Source organism: Catharus ustulatus, chromosome 15 (assembly GCF_009819885.2).
Source record: "Catharus ustulatus isolate bCatUst1 chromosome 15, bCatUst1.pri.v2, whole genome shotgun sequence".
NCBI lineage: Eukaryota > Metazoa > Chordata > Aves > Passeriformes > Turdidae > Catharus > Catharus ustulatus.
This window is the reverse complement of record NC_046235.1, coordinates 12,531,394-12,549,109: the sequence shown is the minus strand read 5'-3', so window position 1 is coordinate 12,549,109 and position 17,716 is coordinate 12,531,394. Positions and strand designations below refer to the sequence as shown.

General features: G+C 54.6%; 1 protein-coding gene across 2 annotated transcripts in view; it reads left to right on the top strand.

Annotated features, from left to right (window-relative positions):
* Positions 1–17,716, top strand: part of CAMK2A (calcium/calmodulin dependent protein kinase II alpha) — a 33,753-nt gene that overhangs the window by 10,963 nt on the left and 5,074 nt on the right. The window contains exons 4-18 of one of the 2 annotated variants that reach the window (XM_033073057.2): positions 1,241–1,295; positions 1,543–1,608; positions 3,142–3,214; positions 3,552–3,654; positions 4,095–4,178; positions 4,749–4,843; positions 5,228–5,350; positions 6,084–6,167; positions 7,470–7,512; positions 9,206–9,246; positions 13,745–13,777; positions 14,864–14,912; positions 16,117–16,192; positions 17,002–17,096; positions 17,446–17,683. In XM_033073057.2, the coding sequence (XP_032928948.1) occupies positions 1,241–1,295; positions 1,543–1,608; positions 3,142–3,214; positions 3,552–3,654; positions 4,095–4,178; positions 4,749–4,843; positions 5,228–5,350; positions 6,084–6,167; positions 7,470–7,512; positions 9,206–9,246; positions 13,745–13,777; positions 14,864–14,912; positions 16,117–16,192; positions 17,002–17,096; positions 17,446–17,678 (1,253 nt within the window). In that variant the 3' untranslated portion in view covers positions 17,679–17,683. The remainder of the gene's footprint in view (positions 1–1,240; positions 1,296–1,542; positions 1,609–3,141; positions 3,215–3,551; positions 3,655–4,094; positions 4,179–4,748; positions 4,844–5,227; positions 5,351–6,083; positions 6,168–7,469; positions 7,513–9,205; positions 9,247–13,744; positions 13,778–14,863; positions 14,913–16,116; positions 16,193–17,001; positions 17,097–17,445; positions 17,684–17,716) is intronic. The other variant, XM_033073058.2, reaches the window with a different exon arrangement.

The following is a 17,716-nucleotide window of genomic DNA, read 5'->3' as shown; positions in this document are numbered from 1 at the left end:
GAAATAGGAGGAAATATGTTGCTTCCAGCAGAGGAAGGCAGAAAAGCTGGGATTGTATGTTGGAGAGAAACAGAGCAGACGCAGATGTCGGAGAGCAGGGGATGTCTGCAAAGGCCAGCAGTGGGGAAGGATTATTGGGGAATAAGATGAGAAAGTTATGTCAATAGTCAAGGCCACAAGAGAGACAGATATAAAAGATGCTGACCAGCCCATCAGACCTTATTTGCTCTGTGCCCTGGCCAGGTGAGGTGACACTGCTGGCAATATGCTATTGGCAACTGCTGGATTTGCCCACAGAGCTTGGAGACAGGAAAAGGACCAGCAAAGTGGTGTTTGCTGGCCTGGCAGATAAGAGTGACACAATGCAGTGTCTGGGCTCGTTATCTCCCTGGCTCACACTGAGTCTGGAGGATGTTTCCATATAGAGCTCAGCTGATTTAGAACCAGTAAAAGGGCCTAGGAGTAAAAATACAAAATTTCTCACCTGAATGTTTCTTTTTTTCTGCCTGTTTCCCAACATTCTCAAATATGTTGAAAGTTGTATCAGGCTGAAACCAGGTGAGAGAAATGAAGCATTAAATATTCATAGCTTCAAGGGAATCAAACAAAATACGAGGTGGGGGATGGAGGATGCTGGACAAGTCTGTTTATCCACCCTACCTGTTTCTGTGCCTGTCCCCTTGCTGTACACCTGCCTGCCAAGTGTGAGCAGGGATCTGAGCCTGAATAACCAGCAGGCAGCTGCAGGCTGTCAGGTTTGTACCTGGTTGTGCCTGGCAAGCTGTGTGCCCAAGGGGAGAGGGTGCCGGGAGGTGGGGAAATTCATCCCATGGAGATTCCCAAGGAAAAAAGGAAGGTCATGAGCAGAAAATAAAAAAGCCCTGTGGGTGCCAGAGTTGTCAGCTTAGCTCCCTGCTGAGCTCTCCCTCTGCTTGGGCACCTCTTCTGACAGCACTGGGGACACCCATGCCTGCAGCCTGCCTAGTGCCCAAGATAGCCCAGCAGCTGCCTGGAACCCAGCTCCAGGGCAGTCCCATGATTTGGATGTGACCTTTGCACGGGCTGGGGGTAAGGCTGGGGCCCCCTGGTGAGCAGGGACCCCCACCCAGCCAGTGGCAAGAGGAATAGCCCTGCTGTGCCCTTCCCCAGCTCCTGCTTGTGCCCAAAGGGGAGCAAAGGCATTCCCAGGGAGTGGGGTGGGAGCCAGGTGTACCCCATAACCCTTCTGTCTCTGCTGCAGTGAGGCTCCACGACAGCATCTCCGAAGAGGGCCACCACTACCTGATATTCGACCTGTGAGTAATGGTTCACTGCATTCCCTAACCCACGGGCAGCTCCCTGCTTCCAGTGTGATGTGATCTCACCCGAGCCCTTCCCACATGCTGGGTTTGAACCAAACTCGGGTCCCCCAAGCTGGGCAGAGGGCAGCTGCCTGTGCTGCACCCCTGGTTCTCCCCCATGCATGGTGCTGTGATATTTTTGAGGGATTTGCCAGGGCTGAGTGTGCTGTCAGCCAGTCCAGCTCCCCCTGTTCTCTCGCAGGGTCACCGGCGGGGAGCTGTTTGAGGACATTGTGGCCAGGGAGTACTACAGCGAAGCAGATGCCAGGTGAGTCAGGTTGTAGAGGGGACAGGAGGTGTCCCCTTCTCCCACAAGCTGCTCCCTCCCAGGGTCCTACATGTCTGGCTTTCTGCAGCACCAGCTCATTCTGTACTGGGAGGTGTTTTACAGCTGCTCTGCAACACATACTCATCGACCAGAACTGTGGTGCAAAAAGAAAAACCCACCCAAAATGCTCTTTCTAAATCACTCAACTCCTGTGCCAAGAAGTGCATGTGCTGCCATAGGACTGGCTTCCACTTTGAATCAAATGGTTCCCAGCCATTGCCCACAGCATCCTCATTCGCCAGGATGTTGGGATAGCCAACATCCGACCTCGCTGTAAATGAACAGCCCCCAGGTTGTGGGGGCTCCCTGGTCCAGGGGCATCAGCACTGCCTGGTCTGGGGGCCCCAGGGCTGCCCAGGCTGGCAGGGAGGAAACCCAACACCAGGCTGGTAGCCAGCCAGGGCCATGACAGCACAGACACCCTGCGGATGTCACTCCTTCCCCTTGGAGCTGCATTCCAGCCGTCTGCTAGGGTTTCTCTAGCATGTGCCACTTGAAAGCACTGAGGAGGAGCAGTCAAGAGGCTGTGCTGCAGCTCTGCACCCTCCCACACTCCCACTGGCACTTTCCAGGTACCTTCTGCAGAGCCATTTCAGCTCTGGCTGAACAGACCTTTGGTCCCTGCAGCTCATCCAGCGGACAGTGTCAGCCTCGTTCTTTTGAGAGGACATGATCTGGCCCTCTCCAATCTCCAGATACCACTGTGCTTCTTGGCTTTGCCCCCAGGCTAAGCATAGCCTGTATGTATGTCCAAGGGGGTGGTAAACTCTACACTACCTCTCTGCACGGAAATATCCTTTACTAGAGGATATTTCTGCCTAGAGGCAGAAAATAATCTCATTTAATGGGCTGCCTGCACTGAATCCACTTACAGCCCATCCACTTATTAGTGTCATACAAATAAAATAAAACGCATGTAAATAAAGACCTTCTGCCTTGCACACAAGCTGTTTTGGAGCAGAAGCGATCAGTGCCTCTTTTTCCCTTCCTGTCTCATGCACACAGCAGAGCTGGGCTGTAATGAACTAGATATAAAGCAAGCAGACACAGCAGAGCCACCTGTGTTAGAGGAGAGCAGGGAAATGGGGCTGGAGCAAAGGTTGCACAGAGCACATCTGCTCTGCCTGGGTTTGGGGACCAAATCTTTGCTGGTATTGTGGTTCCACTGTTGGTGTCCAGCTCCCATCCTCCAGTGCTGTTCCTGTGGGGTCCCTATGGGTCTGCTGTGTCCCCTAAGCTCCTGCTCACCGTTACTTGGTGTCCAATAGCTCTGTTGGGCTCTTACAGGGTTAGAACTGCTCCCCACAGATGTGTGAGTTTTGGTGGAGGGGGATGCTGAGCTGTGCTGCAGGGCTGCTGATGGGAAGCAGTGATGAGGAGAGGGGAAAAGGGGTGAAATGCAGCCGAGTAGAACTGTCTGACAAAACTCTGCCTCACCGGCCACTTGTGTGAGCTTTCTCCTCTCTCCCACAGCCACTGCATCCAGCAGATCCTGGAGGCCGTCCTGCACTGCCACCAGATGGGGGTGGTTCACCGGGATCTGAAGGTAGGAGCTGCAGGGAGAGAGCCTGTGGGAGGACAGGGACCCCATCTGTGATGTAAAGCACTGTGGAACAAAGCCCAGAGTCCTTCAGGGCTGCTGAAACAGCAGGGCTATGGGAAACCCACGGAGCAAAGATCAGCTCCAGAGAGAAATGACACAAGGGAGATGGGGGAGGGAGGTCTTTGCAGTGTGTGATCCCCTAAGGATCCAGGGACATCAGGACAAAGCAGCTAGGGAGCACATCCAGAGCTTCCTCTGTGCTGTGCTGGGAAGTTCCCCCTGCCAATAGCAGAGCCCCTGATGAGTTTTCACTCCTCTCCAACCTCATCTCCTTCTGCAGCCCGAGAACCTGCTGTTGGCATCCAAGCTGAAGGGTGCTGCGGTCAAGCTGGCTGACTTTGGCCTCGCCATCGAGGTGGAGGGGGACCAGCAAGCGTGGTTTGGTGAGTAGGACTGGCCTGAGCTGGGGTCTCCTCCAGCCCTCCTTGGCATGTGAGTTCAGGGGGCTCCAGGACCCTGAGCCCAGGGTTATGGGGGAGTCCCAGCCCAAGAAGCACCGTGGGTGACCAGGCTGATGTGGAGCAAACAGCTCTGCAGGGACTCTGTGAGTCACCGAGGTGTCCTGGTGAGATGGACAAGCCGGCAACAGGGGCAGAGCAGCGGGAGGAAAGGCTCTTCCAAGCGCTGGAAGTGCACAGCAGAGCACTCCAGCCTTAGGCGCCATCTGGGGTTTGGCAGAAAACACAGTTTGCTCTGCCTTCGGGAGTCCCAGAGGTTTCTGGAAGGAGGGATGTGCCAGCACTCGGGGCTCTCGCTGTCCCTGCCGGCCAGCTGTGCGGGACGGGGCTGCCTGAGGGCGGGAGTGACGGGCTGTCTGTCCCAGGTTTCGCCGGCACCCCGGGATACCTGTCCCCCGAGGTGCTCCGGAAGGACCCTTATGGCAAAGCCGTGGATCTGTGGGCTTGCGGTAAGTCGGACCGGGGCTGGGATGCCGGGAGCGGGCTGGGCTGGGCGGGATGCGGCAGGCTGTTCGTCCAGCGTGTCTCAAGCTGCAGTTGCCAGTCACATCTCGGGGAAGTCAGGGTGGAGGATTTGCCCAGGAGGTGGCACATTACCCTGGGCAACACGCTCTCTCCCAGTCCAGTGTCACCCTTCTGTGAAGGATCATCCCCTCCTTGTTATGTACCCGAAGTTCCCAGTCAGGTGGAACACTGCCTGTTTTCCCTGTGCTGCTGGTGGAGTCAGGCAATGCCCCCGTGCAGTTGCAGCCTTGGGGAGCCTTTTCCCATCCACGATGGGGAGGAGGCATCACCCACCCCTGCCAGGGCACCCACTTTGGGCTCTGCCAAGCCTTGAACCTCCCCAGGTGCTGAACTGGACCCACCAACAAGCCTTTTGCTCTTTAAACAGTGAGCAAATCTTCATGTGTCCCTAATTTCTGTTTCTCTGTTTGAGTTTGACCAGACCCCAGGTTGTGTGTATTGCTGCCTCCAGCAATGAATTCTCTCCCACTGATCCTGTCTCCTCTCCTGGGCAGGTGTCATCCTCTACATCCTGCTGGTTGGGTACCCACCCTTTTGGGATGAAGACCAACACCGACTCTACCAGCAGATCAAGGCTGGGGCTTACGATGTGAGTGGGTTTGTCTTGCTGCCCCCTTTCACAGCCTCCTCTCTCTCCTGCTGTCCCTGCCTCACAGCCTGCAGCTCTGGGAGAGCAACCAAGACAAGATAAATCAGAACAGATAGGAACAAGTACTTTCCTCTGTGCTGGTTGCAGAGTGTTGGCCTCATTGCCATGCCCAGGCACACACCTTGGCATATTTCAGGGCCACTTTGTGGGAGGGACAGTCCTTGTCCCAAGACTCATACCTTGCTTTCACTCCTGCTCTTTGGTTTCTTACTAGTTCTTTCCAGTGGCTACCATTTCTCCCACCTGTCCCAAGTTGCAGGAGAAGCAATCCAAGAGCAGAGGGGCTCTCTGCCATCTCTCACCCTTGCCCCTTTGCTTTGGCAGTTCCCCTCCCCTGAATGGGACACAGTCACTCCTGAAGCGAAAGATCTCATCAACAAGATGTTGACCATCAACCCATCCAAGCGCATCACGGCAGCAGAGGCTCTGAAGCACCCCTGGATATCGGTGAGTAGGGGCTGAAGGCAGAGAGATGTGGGGATTCAGGAGTGGTGAACATCTCATTGGGGATCCTTTGCTATCAAACATGCTGCCAGCTCTCTTCTCCATCCTGGGAAGATGGTTTCCTGGCACGGTTCCTCCCAGTGCTCTCACAGCAGCCTTCCCCTGAGGTTTTACAGCAAAAAAAAAAAAAGCCTGTGAATGCAAACAGCATGTTCCTGGGGACCTGGTGATGGGAGGGACACACATGTTCCTTGCCCTGGTGGGGACAGGCTGATTACTCAGTCATGCTGTGCTGGGGATCTTTCTTCAGGGGCAGTGGGAGCAGGCTCGTGTTTTTCCATCCATGCACCCCAGCAGCAATCCCTCCACCCTTGGCTACATCCCCCTGTTTCAGCTGCTGGTTCTCACCCTGAATCAGATCCTAACAGCACCAGGAGTCTGTGGGCTTAACCACACATGTGCAAATCCTGAGCACATTGCTAAACATGGCTGGTCAGTCAAGGGGTTAACTCAGGGGCAGCCAGTTCTCCACACACCCTCACCTCCAGAGCAGATCCTGCTGACTCCAAAGCTTCAATCTCCCACTGCCCATTAAACTTTTATCTGCTGCTGCTGCAGGCAGCTCTGGCCCGTGCCTCGGCCATGGGAGGTCACACACGTGTGTGAGCATGTGAGAGCCAGGCTGGGGAGCCCCTTCCCCCCAGCACTGCTCTGAGCCAGGTCTCTCTCCCCACAGCACCGTGCCACCGTGGCATCATGCATGCACAGACAGGAGACGGTGGACTGCCTGAAGAAGTTCAATGCCCGGAGGAAGCTGAAGGTAACTCTGTCCAAGCTGGCTGCTAAAAGCACGATCAGATCATTGGTGGGCTTGTTCTCTGGGTGGGAATGATAGGGTGGTGTCTATGGGCAGTGGTGTGGGGGTGGTGGGCATTTGGGGACCCCCAATGTGAGGAATGGGAAAGAGACTGAGCAGGGTGACAGCTTCATCTGTCTGGGGTTCCCAACTGCTCAAAGAAAGCTGTGGTGAAGGAAAGCACTCAGTCACACTGGACACTGGGTGAGGATTCTTTCACTGGAGCCAGTGTCAGGATAGCTTCTTTTTGGGGCAGGGCAAGGCCCTTAGAGGCACAGTGAGACCCTTTGCCTGATGGCCCAGAGACTTTGCAGCCAAGAAATAAAGTGATCCACAGACAGACAAAAAAACTCACCCACCCCAGCAGCCCCACAGCCTTTCCTTCTCGGATGCTGACATGTGCCACAGCCTGCACCCCTCTGAAATCACCATCTCCAGCTTGAGCACCTCCCTGAGGCACCCATTTCCCGGGTGCTGCTCAGCCTCAGCTGGCAGCAGGGCACTGGAAATGGGCTCTGGAAATCACAATGCCTCCAGCAGAGCAGGGTGAGTTTGGTCTGAGCCACAGCCAGAGCCATCAGCGCTCCAGGCCTGAGCGCAGCGTGGCACAGAGCAGTACAGCTGCAGGCTACTAACAAGATTATCAAGCAAAGAAGCTGGCTATAAACTATTATTACTTTTCAGCTAGACAAGTAATCAAATTAGTTCAGGCATACGCTTCAAAATAGTAATCCATTACTGTAAGCAATTAGTCCAAAATAATCTCATTATACACTTAGCAACTAGTTAGTAGACTCAGCTGGAAAAGGGGAAGGATTTTTACAAATGTTGTTTTGTAGTGGTGATCTTCCCGTGAGCAGTCCCTGTCCTGCTGCTCTGAGCTGGCACTGCTTTAATCACAATTAAATCTGGTTCCACTCCCAGTGGGTCCCCTTGTTGCCAGCTGCTGGCCCCAGTCAGTGGGGTTATGCTTCATCTAGGACAGGCTAGTATGAGACTGAGAAGTGCCCTGCAGATATTTAATATCCCTTTAATCTCAGAGGGATGACAGTTTTGGAGAATGCAACCCAATGCCATGGTGCTGGGGATATGGAGGCATTGAGAGCTGCTTTTGATGGCAGGAGGAGAATATCAGTCCGTGGGCCAGTTTCCTTCCTTCCAGTGGCTGGGGGACAGGTGCTGAGCAGGGCTTTCCTCCTCCAGGGATGGGGGGAGCAGCAGGGGGCTGGGGTCCAGCACACCCTTTCCTTCTGCCTTGTCTTTCAGGGAGCCATCCTCACCACCATGCTGGCCACCAGGAACTTCTCCGGTAGGTGCTGTCTCTGGGACTAATCTCCTTGTCCTACAGGATACCCAGGGCAAATCTGGAGGGTCCCTGGAGAGCTGGCTTTGCCTCATGTGTCACAGAGAGGCTGAGGATGCAGCCTTGTGCCTCTGCAGGTGTGTGGCTTTGTGTGCTCCTCCAGGAGAAGTCACCTGGCACCTCCAGGCTTGCTGCTGGCTTGGGATACAAAAGAAAAAGTTTGTGGTTGAGGCCTAGTGATCCATAATGCTTTAGAGTTTTGGGGTTTGTGTGCACCCAACCATCTGGCTTGTGCAGGAGTGGAGATGTTTGTGCTGGGGGCAGCCAGAGCTCAAGCAGCTGGTTTTGTCTCTTCCTGGTGATCGCTCAGGGAGAACATCCTCTGCATTGGGAGTAGGGAAAGGGCCCTGGTGCCACTGCAGGCAGATGGCAGCAGGATCTCATAGGTGTCTCCCCAGGCAGGTGGATGCTAATTGTGCAGGATTCCCCACTCTCCTCCTGCCTCCCTACATCCTGAGGGCTGCCAGGGCGACAGGACCGAGCATGGCACTGGGAAGGCCTCAGTGCAGCCAGAATCCCCTCTGCTCCAGTGCCCTCCCTGAGAGCTGTTCCCTCTGGGGACACCTCATTGCAGATGGGATTTCACAGGCGATTCCCCAGGCATGGAACCAAACGGAGCCATGTGACTGCAGAGCTCATCCACCCTCTGTCGCCTCCAGCCCTCCCCAGTGCTGGGGATGGCCCTGCAGCGGTGCTACAGGGTGGGACACACCAGCCAAGCCCTGCGTGCTGCTGAGCCGGCCGGTGGCAGCTGTTTGGGGTTAGTTGGGTGCTTCAGGGTGCTTTGTGAGGCTCCCCGAGTGTCAGGTGCAGCTGGGCAGGGGTGCCAGGGCAGAGGGCTGTGGCCCCGGCTGGTATCTGCATTTGTCGTGGGGGGATCGTGCTGACACATTTAGCCTTTGTGGCGGGCGCTGGAGGAGTCCAGCAGCTGGGGGTATCCGATGTCAGGCCCCACGCCGGGAGAGGCGGACAGGAAGCACCGAAAGGCAGGAGGTTCAAAAGCATCTCTCGTAGTGCTGCACGTCCCACGCGTGGCCCAGGGATTCAGCAATCCCCGGTGCCCGGGAGCAGGACAAGGCTCTGGGTGACCGGCACTGGGCTCCACCGTCCCTCCTGCACTGGGGTGGCTTGTGCAGCCGGGGGGGCTGGGGCAGTGTCGGCAGCGGTGGGTGGGCACAGGGGAAGGCGCCTGCTTTTCATCCTTGTCAAAATGCGGGCTTGCAGCTGTCGGGCCGGCGGGCCGGCAGCACATGATCCCGGCAGCATGGGGCTAAAATTAGAGGGCGGCAGGCGGGCAGCCCATTCCTCCACACTGCACCACGCCGGGTCAGCAGCACCGCCCGGCCAGAGCCCGCCTCTGCTCTCAGCCCTGGCGGCCCCTCCAGTCGCCCCAGGGACCTGCCGTGACGTTAGGACACGGGTCATGCCCCTGGCCAAGAGCCACTGGGGTAGGACGGGACAGTGCTGGCAAGGTCGCCCCTGAGCTCCCACGGGCTGCACCGGTGACTGCTGGAGAGAAGACGAAGCCCAGCAGCTGGGGGTCCTGCCGCCCTGGCACCCGGCACCATGCTGCTGATCCTCGCCCTCCTGGTCTTGGTGCCCTGCCTGGCTCTGCTAATCTCCTTCCTCCTCTCTCCAGGAGGCAAAAGTGGTGGCAACAAGAAGAATGACGGCGTGAAGGTAAGCTCAGCCCCGGTGCGCTGTGTGCTGGGGTCTCTGTACCCTGCCGGCGCTGAGCATTTCCGTGCCCTGCTGGCGGTGGGGTCTCCGTGCTGTGCCCGTGGTCCCCGTGCCACGCCGGCCGTCCCTGCGACACCCTGCACTCTAAAGGGCAGCTGTTGGCTCGGCTGTCCCGGTGTGTCCCCGTGCCACCGGCTGGGCTGCTGCCAGCACGGGCAGTGCACAGGAGGCTTTGCAGCGCAGCGGGCGAGGGGAGAGGGCTGGTGCTGGAGGGGGCACTGCGGGAACTCGCTGCTGTTTCATTGCCGGCAATGTGCGCTTGTCCCTCGCTGCCCCCAGGGAGGGGGTGAAGCAGAGGCTGGGCCAGGACGGGGATCAGGAGGAGGCAGCTTTGCAGCCCAGAACCACGGCTCCAACAGCAGCTATCTAGTGGGATGGGTGGCCTCATCTCCTGCTCACTCAGCATGGGGGCCCTGCTGCAGCTGGCGAGACTGGTCCCAGTTTCTGTCCCATCCTGTCCCTAGTGTGTGCTGCTGGGTGACACATGGGTGCTTTTAACCCCCTTAGCAGTGCTGCTTGTCCCCTGTGCCCAGGGCAGACAGCAAAGAAACGTGGTGATGCTTCGACAGAGTAAATGGCTTGGTGATGCTCTAAAAACAAGCTGGTGCTTGGTGGATCTTGTTTCATGGATTGCAGAGCCTGTAGGTTCATCAGTCCCTCCAAGGTGGGGCCACAGCTCTGCTCCAGGACAAGGTAGCTTCAGGAGGCAGCAAAATTCTGCTGTTTCTGGTGACAATGGAGATGTGATGGCTGGCAATGGTTATTGAACCCTGTCAAACTCCTCCTGCAGGAGGGAATGATCCATGTGAAGTTCTTTCTCCTTTTCTTTCTCTCCTTACCTGTTCCCTTCATGAATACAATGGATCACTCAGCAAGGGAGAGCTGGTGTGGTGACATCTCCATCGTGGTGACATCCTCCATTGTCAGAGCCCAACTGCACTGTGGCTGCTCTCCTTCCTCCACGGGGCCCTTTGTTGGGAGAACCTACAGAACCTTCTCCCTCCCTTTTGCAGGGCCCAACTGTTGGGCTGTGATGAGTGCAGGGTTTTGGAAGAGCAGAGCCCTCAGCCAGCTTCTTCCTTCCTCAGTACAAATAGTTGGTGAAACTGGAGTTGTAGGGATGGCATGTTTCTCTTGCTCTTCCCAGACCCAGCAGCTGGGACAGGAGAAGCCTGTAAGGACTGAGACCATGTACAGCCCTCCAAACCGGGGCTCAGCTCCACAAGAGGCCATCCTGGCCCTGCAGTGTTATTCTGTAGCATGAAGCTGATGGCCTGGATGGCTTTGAGAGGACATTGCTTTGGGCTGTCAGGGTATTATGAGACTCCCAGAGTGAATAGGGCTGGTGCTGGCAGATCCCATGGTAATCACAACACCCTACGTACCAGACACTGCTGGCCTGTCCTCTGCTGCTCTGAGGTTCCAGTTGCTTCTGAGAGTTACCTAAGATATGACACCACAGGTAGAGCTGGTTTGGTACAAGTTGCTGGAGCACAGGTGAGACCAAACAGAAGATGCATTTTTAAGCTATTAAAGGAGAGGTTACTGGATGAAAAGGCTTCATCAGTTCCAGTCCTGAATCTAATTTTCCAGCAGAAAGGGACAGCTTTGAATTTCTGTGTTGTGGTAGACAGCCATTTGTCAGCCCAACTTGCTAATGATGCTCCCTGTTGGACTTCAAAGGAACTTTGAGGGCGGACATTATCCTGGGAAAAGAGGCACTTCCTATTATAGCAAAATAGTTTGTTTGGGGGAACAGCTTTCTGACTCTTCACTGAAACTCAGTGAGGAGAGTCTGGTTTCAGAGTGGGATCAGAGAGGTTGATTTGCATCCCCAGCCCTCGCTGGTGAGAAGGGAGCAGATCATGAAGCTTCATTCCAAGCACAATCTAGTCACCAGCACTCATCTGAAGACTGTGGACAAGCTCTGACAATGAATTACTGCCCCCTTTTCAACAAGTAAATGGGAGACAGCTTGGCTAGATGCCCAGGAAGGTGCGGAAGGAGAAACCAAGGTAGAGACAAGCTCACTCCCAACAGCTTCCTTGCATTATCCACCTTCAGCATAACCATCCCCACCTCTCATTCCCGTGCTCAGTCTGGGGGGACCTGCAGCATAACTCATTCAGGGGGACATGGGGAGGTTGGATGCTGTGAGTGAAGTTCTAATGGCCCACTGGGCAACCAGCAGACGTCAGGACTCTGCTGAGCAGTGTTAACTTCTTTAACTGGCTGGAAAAGCAAGGTAGGAATCTGGAAGCTTGCCTTGAACAGTTGGCACAGTGGGAAGGGAATGGTCCTGCCTGCTCAGAGCAGGGCCACGTGATGTGGGTCACTGTCAGAAGAGTTGTGCTTCCACTTGGAGTAACGTGCTGGACTGGCCATCCCCACAAGAGATCCCAGGCAGCCACCCCTGCCTTTCCTGCCCAAAGCTGTGCTGGTGGGCAGCAGGCAGCTGGAGCTGCCCTCTGGCCTCTGCACAGCTCTCCAACACCAGCACAGTGCCAGCCCACGCTCAGAGGGCTTGAAACCCTTCTGAGGAGGTTCCTCACCTACCAAAAGCATTCTGGGACCAGAAATCCCCCTTGAGCCCTGCTCTGGGATCTGTGGGAGGTCCTCTGGTCCCAGCAGCTATGACACTTTCACTGCCCTGTGTAGTGTCACATCTCGTCCCATTGTAAATTGATGGAATCACTGCCCCGTGTCACATCCTGTCCCGTCCTAAACTGACGAGCTCACTGCCCCGTGTTGCATCCTGTTACTGTATGTCCAGACTCAACGCGGTCACTGCTTTGTGTTGCATTCTGTTGCGTCTGAAATTTCTGCAGTTTGCTGCCCCGTCTCATGTCCTTGGGTAGCAGAAGCTGTCAGTCCTTCCTGCAACAGCCCAGCTCCAGTGGCTCCTTTCTCCATGAGGTTCCTGATAAAATACCACAGCTCACCCTGCCCTTTAGGACATTTTTTTTTGTTGTTGTTGAAGGAAGGGTGAGAGTTGACAGAGGGCCCAGTGCCTAAAGGGGTTACAAGAGTGCTGGAGAGGGACTTTGGACAAGGGCATGGAGTGCTAGAACAAGGGAGAATGGCTTCACACAGATAGAGGGCAGGGTTAGATTGGATATAAGGAAGAAATTATTAATCGTGAGGGTGTTGAGGCACTGGAACAAATTGCTCAGAGAAGCTGTGGGTGCCCCATTGCTGGAAGTGTTCAAGGCCAGGTTAGGTGTGGCTCTGAGCAATCTAGTCTAGGAACTGGATGATCTTTAAGGTCCTTTCCAATCCAAACTATGCTGTGATTCCATGATTCTATGACCTAGCAAGGAAGTGGGGAGCAGCAGTAGTAGAGGGGGAAACTCACTGAGGATGCTGATAGGAGCCAGTTAGGATGTGAAAGGAGCAATGAGGGGAAATTGATATAATTGGGTTTTATGTTGTAGCCCACCCACGCACCCTAATGGGTTGCTCCATGGACTTTTCCAAGAGATTTGCACAGTGTGTGCTGCTTTTCCCTCTGCGGGGCAGGCACAGCTGGTGCCTTGTTATATGTGCTGGTACAGCACTTTGTTATTTGGCACTGCAGATTCTGATTTCTGCACGTTGGTATTCCCTGACTCACACTGGGATTCATTCCCTGGGAGCCAGAGGTGCAGAAGTGTATGAGGTCAGCATGCATGTCCCCCTGTCTCCTAGCTAAATTAAAGATGGAGATGGGGAGTAGAGCACAGTAAGAGAGGAGAGTCCAGAAGTAGTTTGGGATTGCAAGCAGAAGAGTGGATATGGGCTCATCCAACCCAAAAACCTTAAATCTTGGTGGTAGTGGTCAAGGATGGAGAAAAATATGCACATCTTCTCTTTGGAGTCCTGATTTAATGCACTGAAGCTGTGCTCAGGACTGCTTCCCACACTGTGGGCCTGCCTTGAGGCCTAACGCCTTGCTGGCCTTAAACCAGCCAGCTTAGGACTGGTTTAGTTTTAAAGCTAAAGGAGTGTCTCCACACCGGTCAGTGCCATCAGCAGAGGAAGCCAGAGCAGATCCAGGGAGGTCGGTACAGCATTCACATTGGGCACAGGGCAGTGGTGAAGCTGCTTTAGCTTTTCAGTATCTTCTGTTCCTGTGAGCTTCCCAGCCTGGTCACAGGCCACCAGAGTGGTCAATGACTCCTAGGGAATTCCCTTTTGGACTAGCCAGGTCCTTGGGATAAACAACCCCGGAGACTGTGGCAGGTCAGGAGAGAAAAGTGCTGGCAGGAATGTGGGGAGGGAGCTGGCAAGTCACCACCACCACTGCAGCCAGCGGCACATCCCCACAGGAGCAACGAGTCCCTCTGCGCCTTTCGTGCCCAAGAAGGGTGGCTCAGGAGCTGCTGCCTTTCATGTGCTGCTCTCAGCCTTTCTCACTCTGTGTCTCTTCCTGTTCCATCTCTTCTCCTTGTTTTTCCAGAAAAGAAAGTCCAGTTCCAGCGTTCAGTTAATGGTGAGTGTCCTTCGTCTTCCTAAATGCCGATATTGCTGGGCCTCTCCACATGTTCCAGCTTCCCCCGTTTTTGGAAGTGTCCTCGGGGTAGGGAAGAAGGGACAGCGGGGTTGGAGGGAACATCCTCAAAGCCGTATCACCCACAAACCCCATTAACAGGGTTGGTGCAGACACTTGCTGGCCACCAGCTGGTGGGAAGCCAGCCCTGGTTCTTGCTGATGGGTTCTCATGCCGTTTCTCCCAGTTCTCCTGACTCAGGTCTGCAGGCTGCATCGGTCCAAGGAGCCTTGGAGAAACACCTTCCATGCCTCTGCGGGGACTGTATGGTCATGGGACACCTTGCCAACCTACATCGGGGTCTTCTGGGTAATACACAAGCAAGGCTCTGCTGGGAAGAGCTAGCAGAGCCATTGCTCTAGCTCCGCTAGCAGAGTTGCCTTGATGAGGCTCCTGGAGAGAGACAGGGGTCAGTACCCCTCTCCCCCCAAATCTGTGTAGTGCTCAGCTGTTTCTTGAAAGAGCTGTGTCTCAGCCTTCAGTGGTCCATGTGGGTCTTGGAAGCACTGTTTTATCGTACATTTCTCTCCCTACTCTGCGGTCAGTGTGGTCTCTCTCACTCCTGCACAGTCCCCTCTTTCTCATCCCAGCTCCTCCTCGCTGTTAATTTGTACATCTCTCTCTTTATTGTACAGTCAACATGGTGTCTTCCACCCCTGCACAGCCCCTCTCCCTGCCCCTCCGGCAACGCTCCTAGGAACCCACCACATGGCCCCTGGACCTGCCCCCATCTCTGTCCCCACAGGTGTCGGTAGGAAAGGCAGCGCCGTTCCTACAAGACCCTCCACAGCCCACCTCTTGTGCCCTTGGCGACAAGGGGTGGAGGTCAGGGAGGGCTCTGCCAGTGCTGCCCTAGAGCTGTGGTTGAGGACAGGTTGGACCTGCTGGCGTTTTCCTTGGTTTCTGTCTGCTGGCACAGTTGAGCGCTGTGGGGTCAGACTCGGGGGGCTGTCGAACACACGAGCACCATCTGTCCCGGGGAGAAGACTCTTCTCACCACCCCATGTCTCCTTTCTGTTCTTTGCTCAGGAATCATCGGAGAGCACCAACACCACCATTGAGGACGAAGACACCAAAGGTACCAGTGGGGGCAAGTGGGAAGGTGGGAAGGTTGTTTTGGAGGGATGCCCATGGGTCTGGCCACCCCTCATGAGATATTTGCCACAGCAAAACCCACCACCATCGAGCTGCCTCAGGGTGCATCAGAAGTTGCTTTAACTCCTCAGGTGGTTTCACTGCTGGGTTTTTGACATGAGCAGCTGGGACACTGGTGGTGAGGAGCGAGGTGCTCTCATGAACAGGGGTGTTTCCTGAAAGCAGGTGTGGAAATGGCAGAAATCTGCAGGGATAGCAGCCTGGCTGCTCTTTTAAAATAAGTGTCCCTTTGGGAAAAGCCTCCAGGGGAAATCCCTGTCTGTCGCCCGCCTGCCTGCCAGAGGCAGCTTTCTAAGAATAACCCAGGGAATAATTTATCGGTGCTAATTTGTAAAGTCTCTCGATGAAGTGATCTCAGCACAAAGCAAGATGGACTTTGGCCTGACATGAGAGCTAATGGGACAACTTGTCCTTCTGGAGAGGGGCCCCTTGAGCCTGGATGATGAGGCAGGTGGTGCTCAGGAAGTGATGGGATTCCCCTGCATTTCTGAACAGCTCCTAGGAGCACGCTCCCTCCCCTTTCATTAGTCACAAGGCAAAGGAAAAACAAAAGTCGAGCATGATGCCAATTTGCATTTGAAGCAGAGCCTTGTTAATAAATCTCTGGCAGCAGCTGCACAGTTCTGTGCCCTTTGCAGGGTCCCTTCTTGTATCTCCTGGGGTGGCTGCACATGTCACTCATCTGTTCTCCTCCCCTCCTGAAACCCTTTCCTCCCATTTTAAAGGCAGGTGAGAGCATCCTTGGACCAGCTTGCCCTAGCTGGGCTCTGCTGTGAGTTCATGGGGCGGAGGGTCCCAATTTAGCAAGGCTTTACAGCCAAGACCAGCCTGTCCCAATTTCTGGCTGAGGGTACCTTCCTACTTGGTGATTAACCTTTTGGCTCTTTTGGAAATTACTGGCATTTTCAGTTTTGCCCTGACTTTGAAAATCTGGAGATGAAGAGCCCTTCTCCACCTGTCTCTCCCCAGTCACTCTCCTGTTTTTTTCCCTGTACAGTTTCCAAAGTCCCCCCACATCCTGTGGTCTGTTTATGATGAGATAAAAATCTGTCACCAATATCGTAACACCAGTGCTTACTTCTGGTTTGTTATATCCTTTTATTTCCCTTTTCTCTTTAAACCGACAGTACGGAAACAAGAAATCATTAAAGTCACAGAGCAGCTGATTGAAGCAATAAGCAATGGCGACTTCGAGTCCTACACGTGAGTGTGCCCAGTGCGGGTTTGGGCTGGGTGAGGGCTCAGCCTCCCAGACCAGGGTCTCTCACAGTGCTGCCCAGAAGATTGTAGCACTGCTCAGGGCAGGGTGATGCAGTGGGGGAGAGTGGAGACCATCCAAAAGAAGAAGGAGACATCAGTTTCCAAGCCTGATGCTGCTCTTGTGCTCAGCTGACCACAGTTCTGTGTCTCACTGTCACGGATGAGCCCGATTTTTGGTTTGAAGAAAGAGGAATAATTGTAAACATGACTTATGGTGAAAGAAGTGTTTGTATCCGTGAAATCCATTATATCCAGATTGCCACAGGCTGCTCTGAAGAGTAGATGATTTCTGCTTGCTGAGCTGATGCTGTTCAGAGTACACCTATTCTGTGTCCAAGGCTGATTTAATTAGTGATGTCTGAGTGAGTGCAGGTCGTCATCCCTGCCTCAGAGGATTGCAGCAGGGATATTTTCACATAGAGCAGATAATATGAGTTTTTTCCCTGATTACTTCCTTTCTTGTAAAGAAGATGACAATGTTTGAGGAGGGTTAATTGCAGAGGGTGACTGATGGAGAAGGCACCCTGCTTTGGTGAAGTCCTGGCTACAGTCAGTGGAGAGGAGGGGAGGTGGGTTGTGCAAAATGCAGGATTGGGGTTAGATTTTTCAAGGAATGACTCATTGGTGCAGACACTCCTCAGCCTCAGGCTGAAGGGGCCATCCTGAGCAGGAGGCGTTTGGGTTCTTCAGGCTCTCATGCCAGAAGTGGTGAGATAACCTCTCCCTTTTCTCTCCCCTTCCTGGATCCCCAGGAAGATGTGTGACCCTGGAATGACTGCTTTTGAGCCTGAGGCTCTGGGCAACCTTGTGGAAGGCCTGGATTTCCACCGATTCTACTTTGAAAACCGTAAGCAACTCGCTTTCTGAGGGACCCCTCCCACCTCCCATGTGCCTGTCTCAACCTCCATCAGTTTGCTGCAGGGAATAGGGTTAGGGTGGCTGTGGGAGCATTTCTGGCTGATTTGGAATATCCCAGCAGGAGGTGTTAGGTCAACTGGGACCAGGTGTCTGTAGAGGAGTTGTAGCTGTTTTCTAGATGGACCCGTCCTGAATCCACCTGTACAGCATTTACTCAACTCTGTCAAGCCGAGTGCTTAACATAATTGTCTCCCCTTCCCACATTACTGCCTCCCCGAGCAAGAGCCACCCAAACTTCTTCCCCTGCCTGAATCCACTTGTGCTTGTCCCCTCTCCAGTGTGGTCTCGGAACAGCAAGCCCGTGCACACCACGATCCTGAACCCCCACATCCACCTGATGGGAGATGAGTCTGCCTGCATTGCCTACATCCGCATCACGCAGTATGTGGACTCTGGAGGGATCCCCCGCACCGCACAGTCCGAGGAGACCCGCATCTGGCACCGCCGGGATGGCAAATGGCAGATTGTGCACTTCCACAGATCTGGCGCGCCCTCGGTCCTACCGCAGTAAACCCTGTGAGCGTCCAGGGGTGGGGCACAGGGGATGGG